The sequence below is a fragment of the Pectinophora gossypiella genome, chromosome 12 (assembly GCF_024362695.1).
Source record: "Pectinophora gossypiella chromosome 12, ilPecGoss1.1, whole genome shotgun sequence".
Classification (NCBI taxonomy): domain Eukaryota; kingdom Metazoa; phylum Arthropoda; class Insecta; order Lepidoptera; family Gelechiidae; genus Pectinophora; species Pectinophora gossypiella.
Window position 1 is genome coordinate 8,020,025 of NC_065415.1, and position 19,076 is coordinate 8,039,100.

Genomic DNA, 19,076 nt, shown 5'->3' on the forward strand with positions numbered 1-19,076 from the left:
TATGGTCGAAAATTTAAAATCGTCACCGATCATAGGCCACTTGTATGGCTTTTTAATGTCAAGGACCCTGGTTCTAGATTAATAAGGTGGCGCCTAAAATTGGAGGAGTACGACTACGAAATAATTTATAAACAAGGGAAACTTAATTGTAATGCAGACGCTTTATCTCGTTGCCCTGTCAACGCTCTAAATGATTTTGGAGATCCCGATTCAACTCGTAATCCTTCTAATTCTAATTCTACTAATTCATCACCTCGCGTGTCCGATGACCCGAGTCCTTCTATTTCCGAAACTTATGAACAGTTCTTACAAATAAACCGTCAGCCAGACGTATCTTATAATACAATCATTGAAGAACACAATCAATCTCTACTTAAAGCTAAGTGTAAACTGATAGCTTATCCAACGTCAATTGACTTAGATGAATCTGTCCCATACTGTACAGAAATCATCAATTCCTCCACAAGCGAACCAAATATCCGAGACATCGATCGTGAACTTAACACTTATTATTCCACAAGTAATGATAAGCATGTCTTTACTCATCTATTTATTCGTCTCAATCACTATGACGAAATGTCTTATAAGGATATATTCAATGTCTTACGCGAATACAGAGATATGATCAAATACTGGTATTTGGAGGAAAAGGAATTCGCAATCTCAGATTTTTCCGATCCTTTTAACAAAATAGTTTACACTAAAATTTACAACATTCTATCTTTCCTATTCCATGATACCGGAATCAAAGTAAATATCTATCGAAATTCAATACTATATCCTACTCCTAGTGAAGTCAAAAACATTTTAAAAGAAAATCACGATTCTGTCTCAGCCGGACACCCCGGCGTATCTCGCATGTTCGATCGAATCAAATCTCAATACTGGTGGAAAAACATGCGCCAAGATATTGATGATTATGTAAAAAATTGTCGCTCGTGTCAAATAAATAAGCCTTTGCGCCAAGTGAATCGTGCGCCGATGATAATAACATCGACTGCCACAAGGCCTAACGAAAAGGTCTTCCTAGATTTAGTCGGTCCTCTCCCTGAAACTCACGAACATAAGTTCAAATTCATTCTTACACTGCAAGACGACCTGACTAAATATTCACAGGCTTATCCATTGCAAACATGCTCGGCCGAGGAAACGGCCAGATTATTCGTTCGGTATATATCTCACATAGGTATTCCCAAAATGATAGTCACAGATCAGGGAACTAACTTTTGCTCTGATGTATTTAAGCAATTAGAAAAGTTGTTCGGTATAAAGCATATATATGCATCTCCTTATCACCCTCAAACATGTGGTGCTCTAGAGAGGAGCCACTCGACTCTTAAAGAGTATTTAAGATCTTACATTGGAGAAAACCAGCATACGTGGAATCTGTATTTACCTACCGCTATGATTGCGTATAACACAAACGTCCATAGCACCACGGGATTCTCGCCTATGGAACTTTTGCTGGGTTTTAAACCTTATATCCCGAGTAGTATTGACTCGCTAGATAATAATACATATACCGACTACATCAGAGCCCTTAATTATCGCTTATGTTACAGCCGACAAAAAGCTAAAGAAAACATTATATCTTCAAAAGAACGCTCAAAAAACTATTATGATTCACATACTAAGCCTACAACTTATAAAATTGGCGATATGGTATACGTTAAATGCCATCACAAACAAAATAAAGCCTTATCACCGGTGTGGAAAGGTCCTTTTCAAATCATTAAGCTAAATGGACACCACACCGTCACATTACTTATAAATAGAAAACATGTACGTCATCACTATGACGAAATAAAACTCGCAGCTGATCAAACGTTATCACCGTAACATAACGCGCGTCTCTATCTATTCCAGGGCCGCACCACCGGTTATTTGTGAATTCGTTTCACAAATCCGAGATAGTCCTGGACTTTTCTTCGACAAACTTCTAGATGTCAAATTCACTAACGGCGAATGGAATGTCGTTACTTATTTAGATATAAGTCATATTAAACCTAATTTAGATAAAGCGGAGTTCTTATTCGAAAGAGTAAATTTATTTTGCAATTCGTTTTCATCGTCCAAGTTAAAAACAGACTGTACTAACTCTCTGTCTGCTTTACATAATCAACATATAACTAATGTCAATAAATTTTCTTCTATATCATACTTACTTGTCGATGAACAACCCCGACGTCAAAAACGAGGTCTCATTGATTTTGGGGGCTCCATCCTGAAAACCTTTTTCGGCACTTTAGACAATGAAGATGCGATTAAATTCACTGACGCAATTAACCAGGTACAGACAGACGAAAAACAGTTGTCTTACCTAATGAAAGACAATATACATGTAATTAAGTCAACTATTTCAAATTTTAATAATTCTATGTCTAAGGTCAATGAAAACGAACAAAACCTACTTAAGAATATGGACACCGTGAATAATATGTTAAATAAGATTAGTAACTCTAACGATAAGCTAGAAATAAAATCTCAATTAAGTTCTTTATTCAATTCTTTAGAAGCTATAATTTTAACATTATCTTTCGATATAGATGATGTAAATAATGCTATCCTTTTTGCAAAGCTAAATATATTACATCCTACTGTGCTTAGCCCTTATCAATTGTATAACGAGTTAGATAAGCATAGGAATGCTCTTCCTAAAAACCATGAATTGGCAGTATCACTAACTCTACAAAACATTCATCAGCTATTAGACATTTCTAAACTCGTTTGTTATTATCACCTTAACAGAATAGTTATGTTAATCAAGATACCGCTCGTCTTACCTCAAACCTATAATCTATTTAATATAATCCCTTTACCCGTTCCTTACGACATTTCAAAACCAGATACTTTTGTACTTATTGCACCTACAAGTTCTTATGTAGCAATTACAGCTGATCATATGTTTTATTCACCGATAAAAGATATTGAGAAGTGTAAAGTGATCAGTGGCAAGTGTTACGTGTGCGTGTTAACGAACGTATATTCGACAATTGCGAATCCTACGTGTGAAACAACCTTAATCACCGAAGTAGTACAAAATTTACCCGATTCTTGTGAAGTTAAATTGTTACATGGACATGTAGATATTTTTCATAAGATAAGTAATAATAGGTGGCTCTTTGCCCAATCCGAACCAGGCAAATGCCATATCACTTGTAAGAACAACCCTATCAGTTATGATGAAATTTTGTTTTCCATTGGTATTTTAAAATTGCCAAAAAAACTGTAAAGCTTTTTACAAAACTTTACAATTTGATCCTATTACTGAAAACTACATTTCCAATGTAACAAACTCAATTTCTGACTTTAACATAATACTCGATGATTGTTGTGAAAGGACTAAACTGAACAAAACATTGTCAAAATTACCTTATAATAAGCTTACAAATATTGATAACTTAGATTCACTGTTACATGCTAGTGTGCATTTAGATTACCTAGAAAAGGAATTAAATAGTATCGAAAGTCCAACTCATATGCAAAAGTATGGCATTCATTATATATCGTTAAGCTATGTCCTAGGAATAATATTTTTGTTATATTTACTTTATAGATGTAGAAAACGTCTGTGTCGAAATAATCCTTCCACATGCTTAGTCCAGATATTTAACCAATGTCACAATAAAAAGAGTTCTAACAAACCAGTAGCACAGACCGTAGTGATGTCGAATGTGCAGGAATCTTTCTCAGACACGGAAGATGAGATAAGGACACCAGTCACAGTCAAAAGGAATATAATCCTTGCATCTCAAAACCACTCACCTTAACTTCAAATTCATACTTATTATTTTCGTCGATAAGAACTTATTATTAATATAGTAATTTTTAATATAATGTAACCGAAATCCAAGTTCGATCTGATTTTAATCTCACATCATTTTAAGGGTGATGTTCGATCTTATTCGGGGGGTTGTTATATATTAAATTACAGGGTAATCATATAAAATAAAAACTGCATACTCAATTCCTATTGCATTGACGTCAATGCAATAGGACTCCGGAACCATCAAGTTTCATTTCAATGGGAAATCGTTAGTTCGGGTTTGGAATTCGGATAGCAACTACGTTTTGTATAATTCTAATACATTTTCTTTAAATAAATCTTTTTTAGCGTAAATAAAATTGTTTTTAAAAAGCATCACCTGACCCACCCCGTAATAGTGGTGTCAGAAGTGGGATACCAGTGAATTTTTACCGTTTCTTCGTCGATTCCTGGTATTCCATAACGCGTTCGCGTAAACGAATCTCATAAAATTTGTGTGGAACATTGGTGATGTGTCTGTGAAATTACAAACTTATAAACTAACACGCTATTCCTGTCCGCTCGTCGTCGCCAACCCGACTCCGGAGTGACTTCCAAGTTCTCAAGTTATTTTCGTCACTTCGTCAAACTCCTCAAAATCTTCTAACTCACCGTCGAATTAATAATCACGGTTAAACGGCGACAGTCTACCTTCCCCGCATCAGCTCGCCGATACTCGCCGTCTATCTGGAGGTCTAACCACGACAGTAAGCCTTACTTCGAGAAGCCTGCTGGTGGACCACCGAGACTGCATCCTGGGGTCAACAACAAAACTGTCAGAGTAAGCCTGCCAGTCGATCGCCGTCATATATTTTTCCTGCCGCTGCGCTGCCGCCGCCGTCACCTCGCTGCCGCTTTCCTGCACGTATCCTGATTTCGCTGGAAATGAAGATTTACAACGTGGTGTTCGCGCTGGTGTTAATGTGAGTAAAATATTTGATTCACTGTAATTGCTTCGCCACTCTCTTTTAATTAATCTTAACATTCTAAATTTTGTATCACTTAGTCGATTCCTAAATATCTCCTATTATATTACCTGTCTTAATAATCCAAAATCTAAAATAATAATCTAACCCTAATACTTACCTAAATCCTATTTACATACTTACGTACTTACTTACCTCTTATAATGGCGGAAAGCAAACCTCCATCAACTCCTTCAGCTTCGAAGAAGGTTCCTGAAATTTTCATATCTGAACCTTGTCCTCTTCAGGTTCTCTGTAATTTCATTAATCCATATAAGGGTGATCGAGAAACCCTAACCGCATTTCTGACAAATTGTCAAAATGCTCTTGATCTGGCTTCACCTTGCCAGAAAATAATCTTATTAAAATATATTATAGCTAAATTAGAAGGCAAAGCACAGGTAGCATGTTCTAACAAAGTGTTTGAAACATTTGACGAATTAAAGTTATTCTTAAATCAAAACTTTGGAGAGAGGAAGCATTATAATCATCTGTTGTTAGATCTTCAATCATGTAAACAACAATTTAACGAAACTGTTGCCCAATTCGCTTTGCGTATCGAAAGCTGCTTAACATCCTTGCAATCGGAGATACACAATTCAGCTTCCCTAAAAAAGGAGCTCGTCGGTCGACTCGCTATGACCGAAGACCTTGCCTTGTTTACGTTCAATTTAGGATTATCACCACGATTGAGCACAATCGTTCGATGCCGAGAACCGAGGTCATTGAACGATGCCATCAACATAGCTCTCGAAGAAGAGAAGCTTGAAAACCTCGTGTACAAGGTTAATCGTAACAAGCAAGCTCATTCTCATTCGGAAGGTATCTCCAAACCAAAACGCAACTTTCAAAATTCTATATCATCGCAACAAAATTCGATATCACAAAAAAATTGTAGATATTGTAAAAACCCGGGCCATGATATTTCGGAATGTTTTAAACGAAAACATAATAATTCCAAACGAAATTCTAATTATCAAAACAACAATCCCACGGCTCCTATAAATCATGTTGCGGACGAAGCGCAATCGGAGCCGGAGTCGTATAACAACTCGGATGGCCCGTGCGAACTATGTGATAACGATAATTTAAACTAGTAAACAGAATTACGGACACGTGTCGACGTAATTCTGCTCGCTTAGACACAAAAGTAAATGCTAAATCCTCTCGTGTCACTGCTTCCTTAAGTTATGCTAAAGCCTGTGCTCAAAACTCTCCAAAGAGAGTCACTGTATCTAAGAGCCAATCTAATTCAAAATCTCTATCTCAACCCTCTCATACGAGAGACTCTGTATCGTTGAGTCGCAATAAAAATATTGCACCCCTTAAATCTCAACCCTCTCTTACGAGAGACTCTGTATCGTTGAGTCGCAATAAAAATATTGCACCCCTTAAATCTCAACCCTCTCATACGAGAGACTCTGTATCGTTGAGTCGCAATAAAAATATTGCACCCCTTAAACCTCAACCCTCTCATACGAGAGACTCTGTATCGTTGAGTCGCAATAAAAATATTGCACCCCTTAAATCTCAACCCTCTCATATGAGAGACTCTGTATCGTTGAGTCGCAATAAAAATATTGCATCCCTTAAATCTCAACCCTCTCATATTACGAGAGACACTGTTTCGTTGAGTCGCAATAAAAATGTTGCATCCCTTAAATCTCAACCCTCTCATATTACGAGAGACACTGTTTCGTTGGGTCAAAATAGTCATCCATTGCTAAATCCTGAAAACTCTCAAAATAGTGAAGGTCCTATGAGTTCTATCTCTACTTCGTCGGAAAACAATACTATATATAAAGTAAACACAATTTCACATAAAATCTCATTACCGCATATATTATTAAAAACAAATTATGCGGAACACCCTTTATGTTTCTTAATCGACACCGGTTCAACCGTCAGCATAGCTAAACTAGCAAACTTTACGAATAAACCTTCACTATCCAACGAAAAAATTAAATTAAAGGGACTTAGCGATGATGACTCATATTGTGAAACCTTAGGGTCATTCCAAATCAATTTCAATTGCATTACGTCATCCGAAAATCCTTCCACTATAACTTTCGATTTCAAGTTTCATGCTATTAGTGACAATGTTCAATTAAATTACGATGGCATATTAGGCAACGACTTTCTTAAAACTTTAGATGTCGATATTAGATATTCTCGCAACTGTTTGTATATGCGAGGTCATCCTCTACCAATCCGCTTCAATCGGCCCACATATGCCATTCCTCCGCGATCAGAAGCCATAATCGAATGCTCAATTTCTAATGATCTAAAGGAGTACGAAAATCTTAAAGAAAGTTTGGTCCTTGACCATTTTATTTCGGACGGCGTATATATTGCAAATTGTATCGTTCTTCTCAAACCCAATGGTCGAGTTAACTTATCTGTTCTAAATACTACTGAATCAGAGATCATCATTCGAGATTACCGCGTGAATCTCACTCCATATGATAAGCAGTCTTCAACACAAATATCATCTCATGATAATTTTAAAGACATTTACAATGTCCACGTTTTACATTCCGATAGGAATCAACAAGTCCTCGATCTTATACGAGCAAATCATCTTAATAATGAGGAATCCAAACGTCTACTTGAATGTTGTTCTCAGTACACAGATATCTTTCATCTGGAGGGAGAACCATTATCTTTCACTAGTGCACTGGAACATTCAATCAATACAAAGGACTCTGCTCCTGTCCATGTAAAATCCTATCGTTTTCCCGAATGCCATAAGGATGAAGTTGAAGGCCAAATCAAAACAATGTTAGAACAAAATATCATTCGTCCTTCAATGTCACCTTGGAGTGCTCCAGTTTGGGTAGTCCCTAAAAAGAAGGACGCGTCAGGGAAACAAAAGTGGAGGATAGTCATTGACTATCGTAAGCTTAATGACGCAACCGTTACCGAGATCTATCCACTTCCGTTAATAACGGACATCCTCGATCAATTAGGTCACTCCAAGTATTTTACGACACTTGATCTCGTCAGCGGCTTCCATCAAATAAAACTTAAAAAGGAAGACGCTGAGAAAACCGGCTTCACCGTCATCACAAATGGCACTTCAGGACATTATGAATTCACCCGTATGCCCTTCGGGCTGAAAAATGCCCCTTCAACATTTCAAAGATTGATGAACACTGTTCTAACAGGGCTCCAGGGTTTACATTGTTATATTTATCTCGATGACTGCATAATCTATTCTCATGATCTCGATTCACACATTCAAAAACTAAAACTCGTGTTCGACCGACTTCGTCAATTTAATCTAAAACTACAGCCAGATAAATGCGAATTCTTACGTCGCGAGGTCGCTTATCTAGGCCATATAATCACGGATAAAGGTGTGTCACCTAATCCCGATAAAATCAAGGCAGTCACAGACTTCCCTATTCCAAGGAATGCCAAAGACATTAAATCTTTTCTTGGCCTCGTTGGTTACTACCGACGATTTATCGAGAACTTCTCCAAAATCACCAAACCCTTAACTTCCCTTCTTAAAAAGGACGCAGAATTTAAATGGTCATACGACCAACAACAATCTTTCGATATTCTAAAAAATAAACTAACATCTGCGCCCCTCCTCCAATATCCGAATTTTAACGAACCATTTATTCTCACTACCGACGCTTCCAACTACGCTGTCGGAGCCGTGTTATCGCAAGGCGACATAGGTAAGGATAAACCCATTGCCTATGCGTCTCGAACACTCAATAAGGCCGAAGGTAATTACTCCACAATAGAAAAAGAACTTCTAGCTATCCTTTTCGGAGTGAAGACCTTCCGACCTTACTTATATGGTCGAAAATTTAAAATCGTCACCGATCATAGGCCACTTGTATGGCTTTTTAATGTCAAGGACCCTGGTTCTAGATTAATAAGGTGGCGCCTAAAATTGGAGGAGTACGACTACGAAATAATTTATAAACAAGGGAAACTTAATTGTAATGCAGACGCTTTATCTCGTTGCCCTGTCAACGCTCTAAATGATTTTGGAGATCCCGATTCAACTCGTAATCCTTCTAATTCTAATTCTACTAATTCATCACCTCGCGTGTCCGATGACCCGAGTCCTTCTATTTCCGAAACTTATGAACAGTTCTTACAAATAAACCGTCAGCCAGACGTATCTTATAATACAATCATTGAAGAACACAATCAATCTCTACTTAAAGCTAAGTGTAAACTGATAGCTTATCCAACGTCAATTGACTTAGATGAATCTGTCCCATACTGTACAGAAATCATCAATTCCTCCACAAGCGAACCAAATATCCGAGACATCGATCGTGAACTTAACACTTATTATTCCACAAGTAATGATAAGCATGTCTTTACTCATCTATTTATTCGTCTCAATCACTATGACGAAATGTCTTATAAGGATATATTCAATGTCTTACGCGAATACAGAGATATGATCAAATACTGGTATTTGGAGGAAAAGGAATTCGCAATCTCAGATTTTTCCGATCCTTTTAACAAAATAGTTTACACTAAAATTTACAACATTCTATCTTTCCTATTCCATGATACCGGAATCAAAGTAAATATCTATCGAAATTCAATACTATATCCTACTCCTAGTGAAGTCAAAAACATTTTAAAAGAAAATCACGATTCTGTCTCAGCCGGACACCCCGGCGTATCTCGCATGTTCGATCGAATCAAATCTCAATACTGGTGGAAAAACATGCGCCAAGATATTGATGATTATGTAAAAAATTGTCGCTCGTGTCAAATAAATAAGCCTTTGCGCCAAGTGAATCGTGCGCCGATGATAATAACATCGACTGCCACAAGGCCTAACGAAAAGGTCTTCCTAGATTTAGTCGGTCCTCTCCCTGAAACTCACGAACATAAGTTCAAATTCATTCTTACACTGCAAGACGACCTGACTAAATATTCACAGGCTTATCCATTGCAAACATGCTCGGCCGAGGAAACGGCCAGATTATTCGTTCGGTATATATCTCACATAGGTATTCCCAAAATGATAGTCACAGATCAGGGAACTAACTTTTGCTCTGATGTATTTAAGCAATTAGAAAAGTTGTTCGGTATAAAGCATATATATGCATCTCCTTATCACCCTCAAACATGTGGTGCTCTAGAGAGGAGCCACTCGACTCTTAAAGAGTATTTAAGATCTTACATTGGAGAAAACCAGCATACGTGGAATCTGTATTTACCTACCGCTATGATTGCGTATAACACAAACGTCCATAGCACCACGGGATTCTCGCCTATGGAACTTTTGCTGGGTTTTAAACCTTATATCCCGAGTAGTATTGACTCGCTAGATAATAATACATATACCGACTACATCAGAGCCCTTAATTATCGCTTATGTTACAGCCGACAAAAAGCTAAAGAAAACATTATATCTTCAAAAGAACGCTCAAAAAACTATTATGATTCACATACTAAGCCTACAACTTATAAAATTGGCGATATGGTATACGTTAAATGCCATCACAAACAAAATAAAGCCTTATCACCGGTGTGGAAAGGTCCTTTTCAAATCATTAAGCTAAATGGACACCACACCGTCACATTACTTATAAATAGAAAACATGTACGTCATCACTATGACGAAATAAAACTCGCAGCTGATCAAACGTTATCACCGTAACATAACGCGCGTCTCTATCTATTCCAGGGCCGCACCACCGGTTATTTGTGAATTCGTTTCACAAATCCGAGATAGTCCTGGACTTTTCTTCGACAAACTTCTAGATGTCAAATTCACTAACGGCGAATGGAATGTCGTTACTTATTTAGATATAAGTCATATTAAACCTAATTTAGATAAAGCGGAGTTCTTATTCGAAAGAGTAAATTTATTTTGCAATTCGTTTTCATCGTCCAAGTTAAAAACAGACTGTACTAACTCTCTGTCTGCTTTACATAATCAACATATAACTAATGTCAATAAATTTTCTTCTATATCATACTTACTTGTCGATGAACAACCCCGACGTCAAAAACGAGGTCTCATTGATTTTGGGGGCTCCATCCTGAAAACCTTTTTCGGCACTTTAGACAATGAAGATGCGATTAAATTCACTGACGCAATTAACCAGGTACAGACAGACGAAAAACAGTTGTCTTACCTAATGAAAGACAATATACATGTAATTAAGTCAACTATTTCAAATTTTAATAATTCTATGTCTAAGGTCAATGAAAACGAACAAAACCTACTTAAGAATATGGACACCGTGAATAATATGTTAAATAAGATTAGTAACTCTAACGATAAGCTAGAAATAAAATCTCAATTAAGTTCTTTATTCAATTCTTTAGAAGCTATAATTTTAACATTATCTTTCGATATAGATGATGTAAATAATGCTATCCTTTTTGCAAAGCTAAATATATTACATCCTACTGTGCTTAGCCCTTATCAATTGTATAACGAGTTAGATAAGCATAGGAATGCTCTTCCTAAAAACCATGAATTGGCAGTATCACTAACTCTACAAAACATTCATCAGCTATTAGACATTTCTAAACTCGTTTGTTATTATCACCTTAACAGAATAGTTATGTTAATCAAGATACCGCTCGTCTTACCTCAAACCTATAATCTATTTAATATAATCCCTTTACCCGTTCCTTACGACATTTCAAAACCAGATACTTTTGTACTTATTGCACCTACAAGTTCTTATGTAGCAATTACAGCTGATCATATGTTTTATTCACCGATAAAAGATATTGAGAAGTGTAAAGTGATCAGTGGCAAGTGTTACGTGTGCGTGTTAACGAACGTATATTCGACAATTGCGAATCCTACGTGTGAAACAACCTTAATCACCGAAGTAGTACAAAATTTACCCGATTCTTGTGAAGTTAAATTGTTACATGGACATGTAGATATTTTTCATAAGATAAGTAATAATAGGTGGCTCTTTGCCCAATCCGAACCAGGCAAATGCCATATCACTTGTAAGAACAACCCTATCAGTTATGATGAAATTTTGTTTTCCATTGGTATTTTAAAATTGCCAAAAAAACTGTAAAGCTTTTTACAAAACTTTACAATTTGATCCTATTACTGAAAACTACATTTCCAATGTAACAAACTCAATTTCTGACTTTAACATAATACTCGATGATTGTTGTGAAAGGACTAAACTGAACAAAACATTGTCAAAATTACCTTATAATAAGCTTACAAATATTGATAACTTAGATTCACTGTTACATGCTAGTGTGCATTTAGATTACCTAGAAAAGGAATTAAATAGTATCGAAAGTCCAACTCATATGCAAAAGTATGGCATTCATTATATATCGTTAAGCTATGTCCTAGGAATAATATTTTTGTTATATTTACTTTATAGATGTAGAAAACGTCTGTGTCGAAATAATCCTTCCACATGCTTAGTCCAGATATTTAACCAATGTCACAATAAAAAGAGTTCTAACAAACCAGTAGCACAGACCGTAGTGATGTCGAATGTGCAGGAATCTTTCTCAGACACGGAAGATGAGATAAGGACACCAGTCACAGTCAAAAGGAATATAATCCTTGCATCTCAAAACCACTCACCTTAACTTCAAATTCATACTTATTATTTTCGTCGATAAGAACTTATTATTAATATAGTAATTTTTAATATAATGTAACCGAAATCCAAGTTCGATCTGATTTTAATCTCACATCATTTTAAGGGTGATGTTCGATCTTATTCGGGGGGTTGTTATATATTAAATTACAGGGTAATCATATAAAATAAAAACTGCATACTCAATTCCTATTGCATTGACGTCAATGCAATAGGACTCCGGAACCATCAAGTTTCATTTCAATGGGAAATCGTTAGTTCGGGTTTGGAATTCGGATAGCAACTACGTTTTGTATAATTCTAATACATTTTCTTTAAATAAATCTTTTTTAGCGTAAATAAAATTGTTTTTAAAAAGCATCACCTGACCCACCCCGTAATAGTACCTGGTGTGGAGGCAGCGTGGCGGGCGGCGAGGGCGGCGCGGAGGAGGCGGCGGCGGATGAGGAGTGCGCCAGGGTCGTCATGAAGTTGCGATTCACGTGCGCAGCTTCGTATAGCGCTAGAAGCATGCCTTCTTCGCCACCGCTATACAACCATCGATATATTTACTACTAGTATTATTAGTGTGACCACAACCCTAGCAGTATCATTAAGGCCTGAAACGCGGTTGAATTTTAGTGCCTTCAATATGAATGCCACTTTACGGCTTGGTTCTGGAATTCTATTTTCATTGCCGTTACACAGATTAAAAAGGCAATCATAGTTTTCTCATGATTGTTTTTAGCCGAACTTTAGGTTTGTGAATGCAATCATAAACAACGGCCGATAGTATGAGACGATCCGCATAGGCCTGAATAGTATTTTTATCCTATGCTCTTTTGGCCAAGCCGAGTGTAGCTATGAGTTTTGTCGCAAACCGTGCATAGTATAAACCTCAGTTACCTGTTCCTCTGTCCCCGCACAACTGGCGGGGTGTCATCGCTGGTGAGGAAGATCCCGCCGACCATGCTGGTGAGCGAGGACAGCCAGCCGCCGCCGCCGCCGCCCGCCAGCCCGCCGAATACTGACATCACGAAGTCGTTCAGAGCTGCTGTTATCACTTGGCCGTAGCTGAAATGTTGCATGGATCATTATCATCATTATCAGGCCTCATACATCTTTTCTAATTTTTTTTTTATACCGTGTATAGGAGGCTATACTGTAAGTACGAGTATAGCCTAAATAGGCTTAGCATCACTTCAGGGGGGTTAAAAAGGCTACATCTAGCCAATTCATCTAAAAAACAATATTGAAATTTGATATTTGTGCATATATAAAAATAAGTGTGCAATTTCATCAAAAGCTTTTTTTAGATAAATTGCTTTGATGATTTGCTCTGTTGCTTTTTAAGCCACCCATGACTCTACTGACGATTGCGAGTTACGTCAGATCCAGACAGTAGCCAGCGATTGTCAAAGAGGGTTCAAAATTAATTATCATAGTAATTAAATATATTTCTGAGGTGATGTTAGATGCATTGCAACTGTGTCAAAGCGACCCTAGTATCGTCTGTTATTCAAAGCAGTTATAATGAAAAGGCAGTATAAGATAGACAAATCAATACAGACTGTCCTATCAAATAAATGAGAATTGATAATTTATTGCTATGCTTTTGTCATAAATGCATAGGAAATTCACAAGTTGGTTACCCATTCAATGCCAGTTCATCATCCAAGATAGACAACTTCACCACATATGGATTAGCAGACTCTTGCTTTTTGTAGTTCACCAAGAACATAATCAGCAGTACCACATCATATCCTGCGGAAATACAGATAATTTAGTTAAAAATCCTTACAAATAAAAACATACATTACTTTATCTTTAGTAGCTTTACTAAAGATAGAAGAAGCCTTCTATGCTTCTAGTTATGCATTAAGAACAATAAATTATTAAATTGCTCATTAAGCTGTTTATATTTTTATTTATTTATTTAATATATTATATTTTTCGGAGAACATACATACTTAATTTGTTCTGTTAAAAGGTCAAACTAAGTAATTTGTAAAACAAAATGACAACATTTGAAAATAAAAAGAAACTTGCATATATACTTTTGTTATTGATAAGTTATAAGCCTACCTATATCATTGATCATGTAAATAAAATGACTCACCATGTTGTTGTCTTTCAGTAGAAGTACACAGAAGTTGCACCAGTGGTTCAAAGAGAGAGTTCAGCATCAGGTACTCAACCAGAGGATTGTCGTCAATATTATCCACTCCTGTTGCAATCACTAGCAACAGTTTGAGGACCATTGACTTCAAGCTATCGGGAACATCACCTGTACCAAATTTAATTATTCATAATTATCTACTATACAATACCAAAGTATTGCACTTGAAACAAACTATGAAATAAACAATTATAATTAGTTCTATAATCACAAGTACAAAAGGCGGCTTACCAAGTAGGTACTTGGATTAAGTTATTTTATTAGTTGAATTAATTCACAGGTGGCTCAAAAGTTAAGGTGTCATTTCACTTGCTTCAAAAATAGTTTCTCATTCTGGAAGTTACTTTATGGCCATATTTGTGTAGGTGTAATGATGGGTGTAAGACATTTAACACTTCTGTGATAATTGAAACTAGATAAACTTACCTGCTGTACAATCAGCTATAAAAGTTTTATATTCATCAGAATATTAGGTATTTGATAAGAAATATAATCATAAATAAAACATTTCAATTAAAAACAGTCGATGTTTCACAAGATACCATGAATATAAATATATTTACCTGATAGTATTGTGCTACACTGTTCTAACAGTTTCTGCATTTTGGTTTCTGCATTGTCAGTTCCAATTAAAATTGTTTTGATGTTAAAAGTAGGGTCCTGCCCTACTCTTTGATACATTGTTATCAGCAGTGCACTTAGGGTTTGTAATGCATAAACAAGCCTGAAAAAAATGTTTATGTTATTTGTGTATGATGAGGGATAAGTCTGTGCTGTGATAAGTAAAAGATGAATTAAGAAAACAGTTCGAACAACCATTATTAGTCCAATAACAGTGAATGAAAGTAAAAGTAAGTTGTGGATTACCTTATATGATGCTCTTGCCCTAGCATTTCTATGCATTGCGCAACTAAGAGATTTATACTGTCTTTCATATTCATTAGTTGTTCAGTAGATAGCTTGTGAATTTCCGCTTCCAGCTGGGGAATCTTAGGTTTGAGGAGAAAGAATTCATCCCAAAAAGTTGGGTTATCTGTTGATAAATCTTCTCCCCGAAAAAAGCTTTCATAGATTTGTACCACCTTCTCCTTTAGATGTCTCTTTGAACCTGAACCGCTTCTCTTTCGCATAGCCATGTTTTGTAACTAGATTAACTTATACGCGGTGAAACTAAATGGTTGTGTCTACAAATTAAACAACCAAAATTAACGTAATGAATATTTTCTGACAAGCATTACGATTATAATAGACTCATGTAAGCGTACAACAATATAATACAATCACTAAATATACAATATTTGCCTCAATAAAAAAGAAAAATATATCGGAAAATATCAGCCGCTTGATGACATGGATTGTTGTTGTTTAAATTCGCCTTATATAAGGCAGGCAAAGATCTCAGGACCATACAGCCTTGACTTTAGTAATTTAATATTCGAAAATCACGATCAAAATAGGCCTAAGCCTTGTCTTCAATTTTCAATATCCAATTTAGGCCAGTGCCTTGTCTTCAGTTTTCAATCTCTCTCATTTAATATTCTTATTAGGCCAAAGCCTTGTCTTCAGTTTCCAATATCCAATTTAGGCCAATGCCTTGTCTTCAGTTTTCAATCTCTCTCATTTAATATTCTTAATAGGCCAAAGCCTTGTCTTCAGTTTTTAATCTCTTTCATTTAAAATCCATATTAGGCCTAAGCCTTGTCTTCTGTATCCAAAATCTTGAAAGTAAAATCCAGTTTAGGCCTAAGCCTCGTCTTTATCCATGATCTTGTCACATCCAATAATAAGAAGTTCCATTCCAGTAAAGTATTATCCGGTAAAGGTTATACCAACCAATTAAGGTAAGTACGTAAGTATAGTCTTCAAATTTCCAATAAAGTTCTAGAAACAAATTTATACAGTGCTAAATAAGTCTCAGGATTTTGAAGCAGTTCAAGCACAGCACGCGGGACTTTGCCAGGCTCTTTGTAAATATTAAGCAAGTCATCCATTAAAAGCAAACGTTCTATTGCAAAATGAGGACAATTGTAGAAAATGTGATCCAAAGTTTGATCTTCTATAGAGCATAAATTGCACGTAGGGGATGCAATTATTCTCATTCTAGCTAAATGCGCATTAACTCTGCAATGACCAAAGCGAAGACGACAAAGAGTCGTGTAAAATTTTCTAGGAAGTAGATTTTTGTGTCTAGCAAACCAGGGCAACACAATCTTATTATTTATAGCCCAATACCAAGTCCCTTTTCGACTTTCAATGTTTTCAACAATATTTGTCCAGTGTTTAGACCAATCTTCGTACATTTTTCGCCTGAGAATAGGGTAGAGATCAGTGTATGGTATAGCAATACTAGGTCTGACGTTTGCTCTATCAATGTCACTGTAGTTTGTTATCGTTTTCGCTAAGTAGTCAGCTTGTTCGTTGCCAAATACACCTTTATGAGACGGAGTCCATAAGAAAGTAACAGAAATGTGATTTTCTTTCAATTTCCAGTACAAAGCTTTAATTTCGTATTGAATGTAGTTAGCAGAAGTATTTAAGACGTCGGATTGAAGGGAGGATAAAGCACTCATGCTGTCAGATATTATTAGCCACCTGCACCTGATCAAATTTGAGTTCTGTTCAATAAACTGAAGAGCCAAAACAATCGCCATGCATTCCGCTGTAAAAATACTAGTGTGTCCAGGTAATACAATTCCATTTCCTGACTTGCTATGAGATACATAAAAAGCGCTTGACACCTTGTCTTCACATTTGGAGCCATCGGTATAGATACTGTGATAATCAGGATAATTTGCTATCAGTTCATACACTTCTTCCTTCGTTTGTAGGTCACGGTTGATAACAATATTCATACCACTATATTTGCTCTCAAAACTTCCACTATAGCAAGGCCATGTATACACACTTTTATAAATGTGATACTGCTGATTAAATTGAAGAATCTCTGAGAAGTCGTGAAGTATATAAGGGGCAGTATCACTCAAAGGTGACAAAAGATGAAAATATGTTGATAATTTATTCATAAGAGGATGATTATGTTGAGAGGACAGTTTTAAAAGAAAACGAAATTTTAAATATTTAAATCTGAGTAAGAGAGGAGGCATCTGACATTCTCCTTGTAAAGAAACAATGGGTGTTGTTCTCATAGCACCAGTGACTGTGCGAAGATTTTTATTTTGTAAAATTTCTAATTTATTAACTAATTTTTTGTTTTCAGCATAACACAAGAAAGCATACTCAAAGTGGCTTCTCACCAGAGACTTATAAAGCATCAGTAATATCTTTGGATCAGCACCCCAGCTTGTACCAGCCAAGGCTTTTAAGGTATTAAAAGATTTTGTAGCACGATCTACAATGGAATTTACATATTTTGTCCAAGACAAGTTATTTACAAATATAACACCTAAGAATCTAACAGTAGTATCAATTGGCAATAATTGATTGTTATAAAATAATTTCACATTAAAAGGCCGAATTCTATTAAAAATTACAACTTTACTCTTGTCAGTGCTTAATTCTAAATTCAAGTATGAAAAGTACTCATGTAATTTAAGTAAAGCATTGTTTAAAGACTGTACAATATTAGCAACATTAGCTCCAGAGGCATAAACAACTAGATCATCAGCATACTGTAGGTTTAATACTTCAGAACCCAAAATTGAATTTAATCTATGTATATACAGGGCAAATAATAAAGGACTTAAAATGCCACCCTGGCATACACCTTTATGGCTGAGTCTAGGCCCTATTAGGCCACAATTATGATTAACTCTAACAAATACTTTTCTACTATGTAAAAAATTAAAAATCCAAAATATTATTTTTTCAGGAAAATTCAGGAATCTCAGCTCCTGTGCAAGAATGTGATGGTTAACATTGTTAAATGCTCCAACAATGTCTACAAAAACAGCCACAAGCACTTGATGATTACGAATAGAATTAAAAATATCTAGATGAAGATGTGCTATACTCTCCCTGGCTGACTTCCCACGTCGAAACCCGAACTGGTTTGAAGGTAATAAACTATTATTTTCAATGTAAAATTCTAAGCGCTGCTTAAGTAATTGTTCAAATATCTTTCCCATGCAAGAAGTTAAAGTAATTGGCCGATATGACCCTGCTACTTCAGGTTGTTTATTTGGCTTTAAAAGGGGAATAATAAGATCAATTTTCCAATCAACAGGAATAATAGAGTTCTGCCATAAAGTATTATAAATACCCAATACAATTATGCGACTGTCATAGCTCATCATTTTTAATGTCTTGTATTTAATATTATCCAAACCACATGCAGTGTCTTTACGTGAGAATATTGCAGAGTTTAATTCAGACAGGGTAAAGTCTTTAGTCAAAAATTCATACTTAGTACTTGTGACAGTATGTGAAGAAGACAATGGTTGTTCAACTGTGTCAGGAGTATACTTTGTCAAAAAGTCATGAACCCAGTCTAAAACAACTTGTGACCTACTGTTAGAAATAAATGACTTGTTAAATTTTCTAATATAGTACCAAATTCTAGATAGTGGAGTTAATCTATTAAAAGTTTCACAGAGTCT

The 19,076-nt window shown here is 35.9% G+C and overlaps 1 protein-coding gene across 2 annotated transcripts in view; it reads right to left on the reverse strand.

Annotated features, from left to right (window-relative positions):
- The window catches only part of LOC126371077 (armadillo-like helical domain-containing protein 3), a 30,397-nt gene extending 14,520 nt beyond the window's left edge, over positions 1-15,877 (reverse strand). For both annotated transcript variants that reach the window (XR_007566951.1, XM_050016267.1), the window contains exons 1-6: positions 15,388-15,877; positions 15,084-15,244; positions 14,461-14,628; positions 13,994-14,105; positions 13,248-13,415; positions 12,749-12,890 (exon numbers count right to left, since the gene is read on the reverse strand). Coding sequence is in view for 1 of the 2 variants with exons in the window: in XM_050016267.1 (XP_049872224.1) it covers positions 12,749-12,890; positions 13,248-13,415; positions 13,994-14,105; positions 14,461-14,628; positions 15,084-15,244; positions 15,388-15,656 (1,020 nt within the window). In the remaining variant the exon portion in view is untranslated. The remainder of the gene's footprint in view (positions 1-12,748; positions 12,891-13,247; positions 13,416-13,993; positions 14,106-14,460; positions 14,629-15,083; positions 15,245-15,387) is intronic.
- Between the last annotated feature and the right edge of the window lie 3,199 nt (positions 15,878-19,076).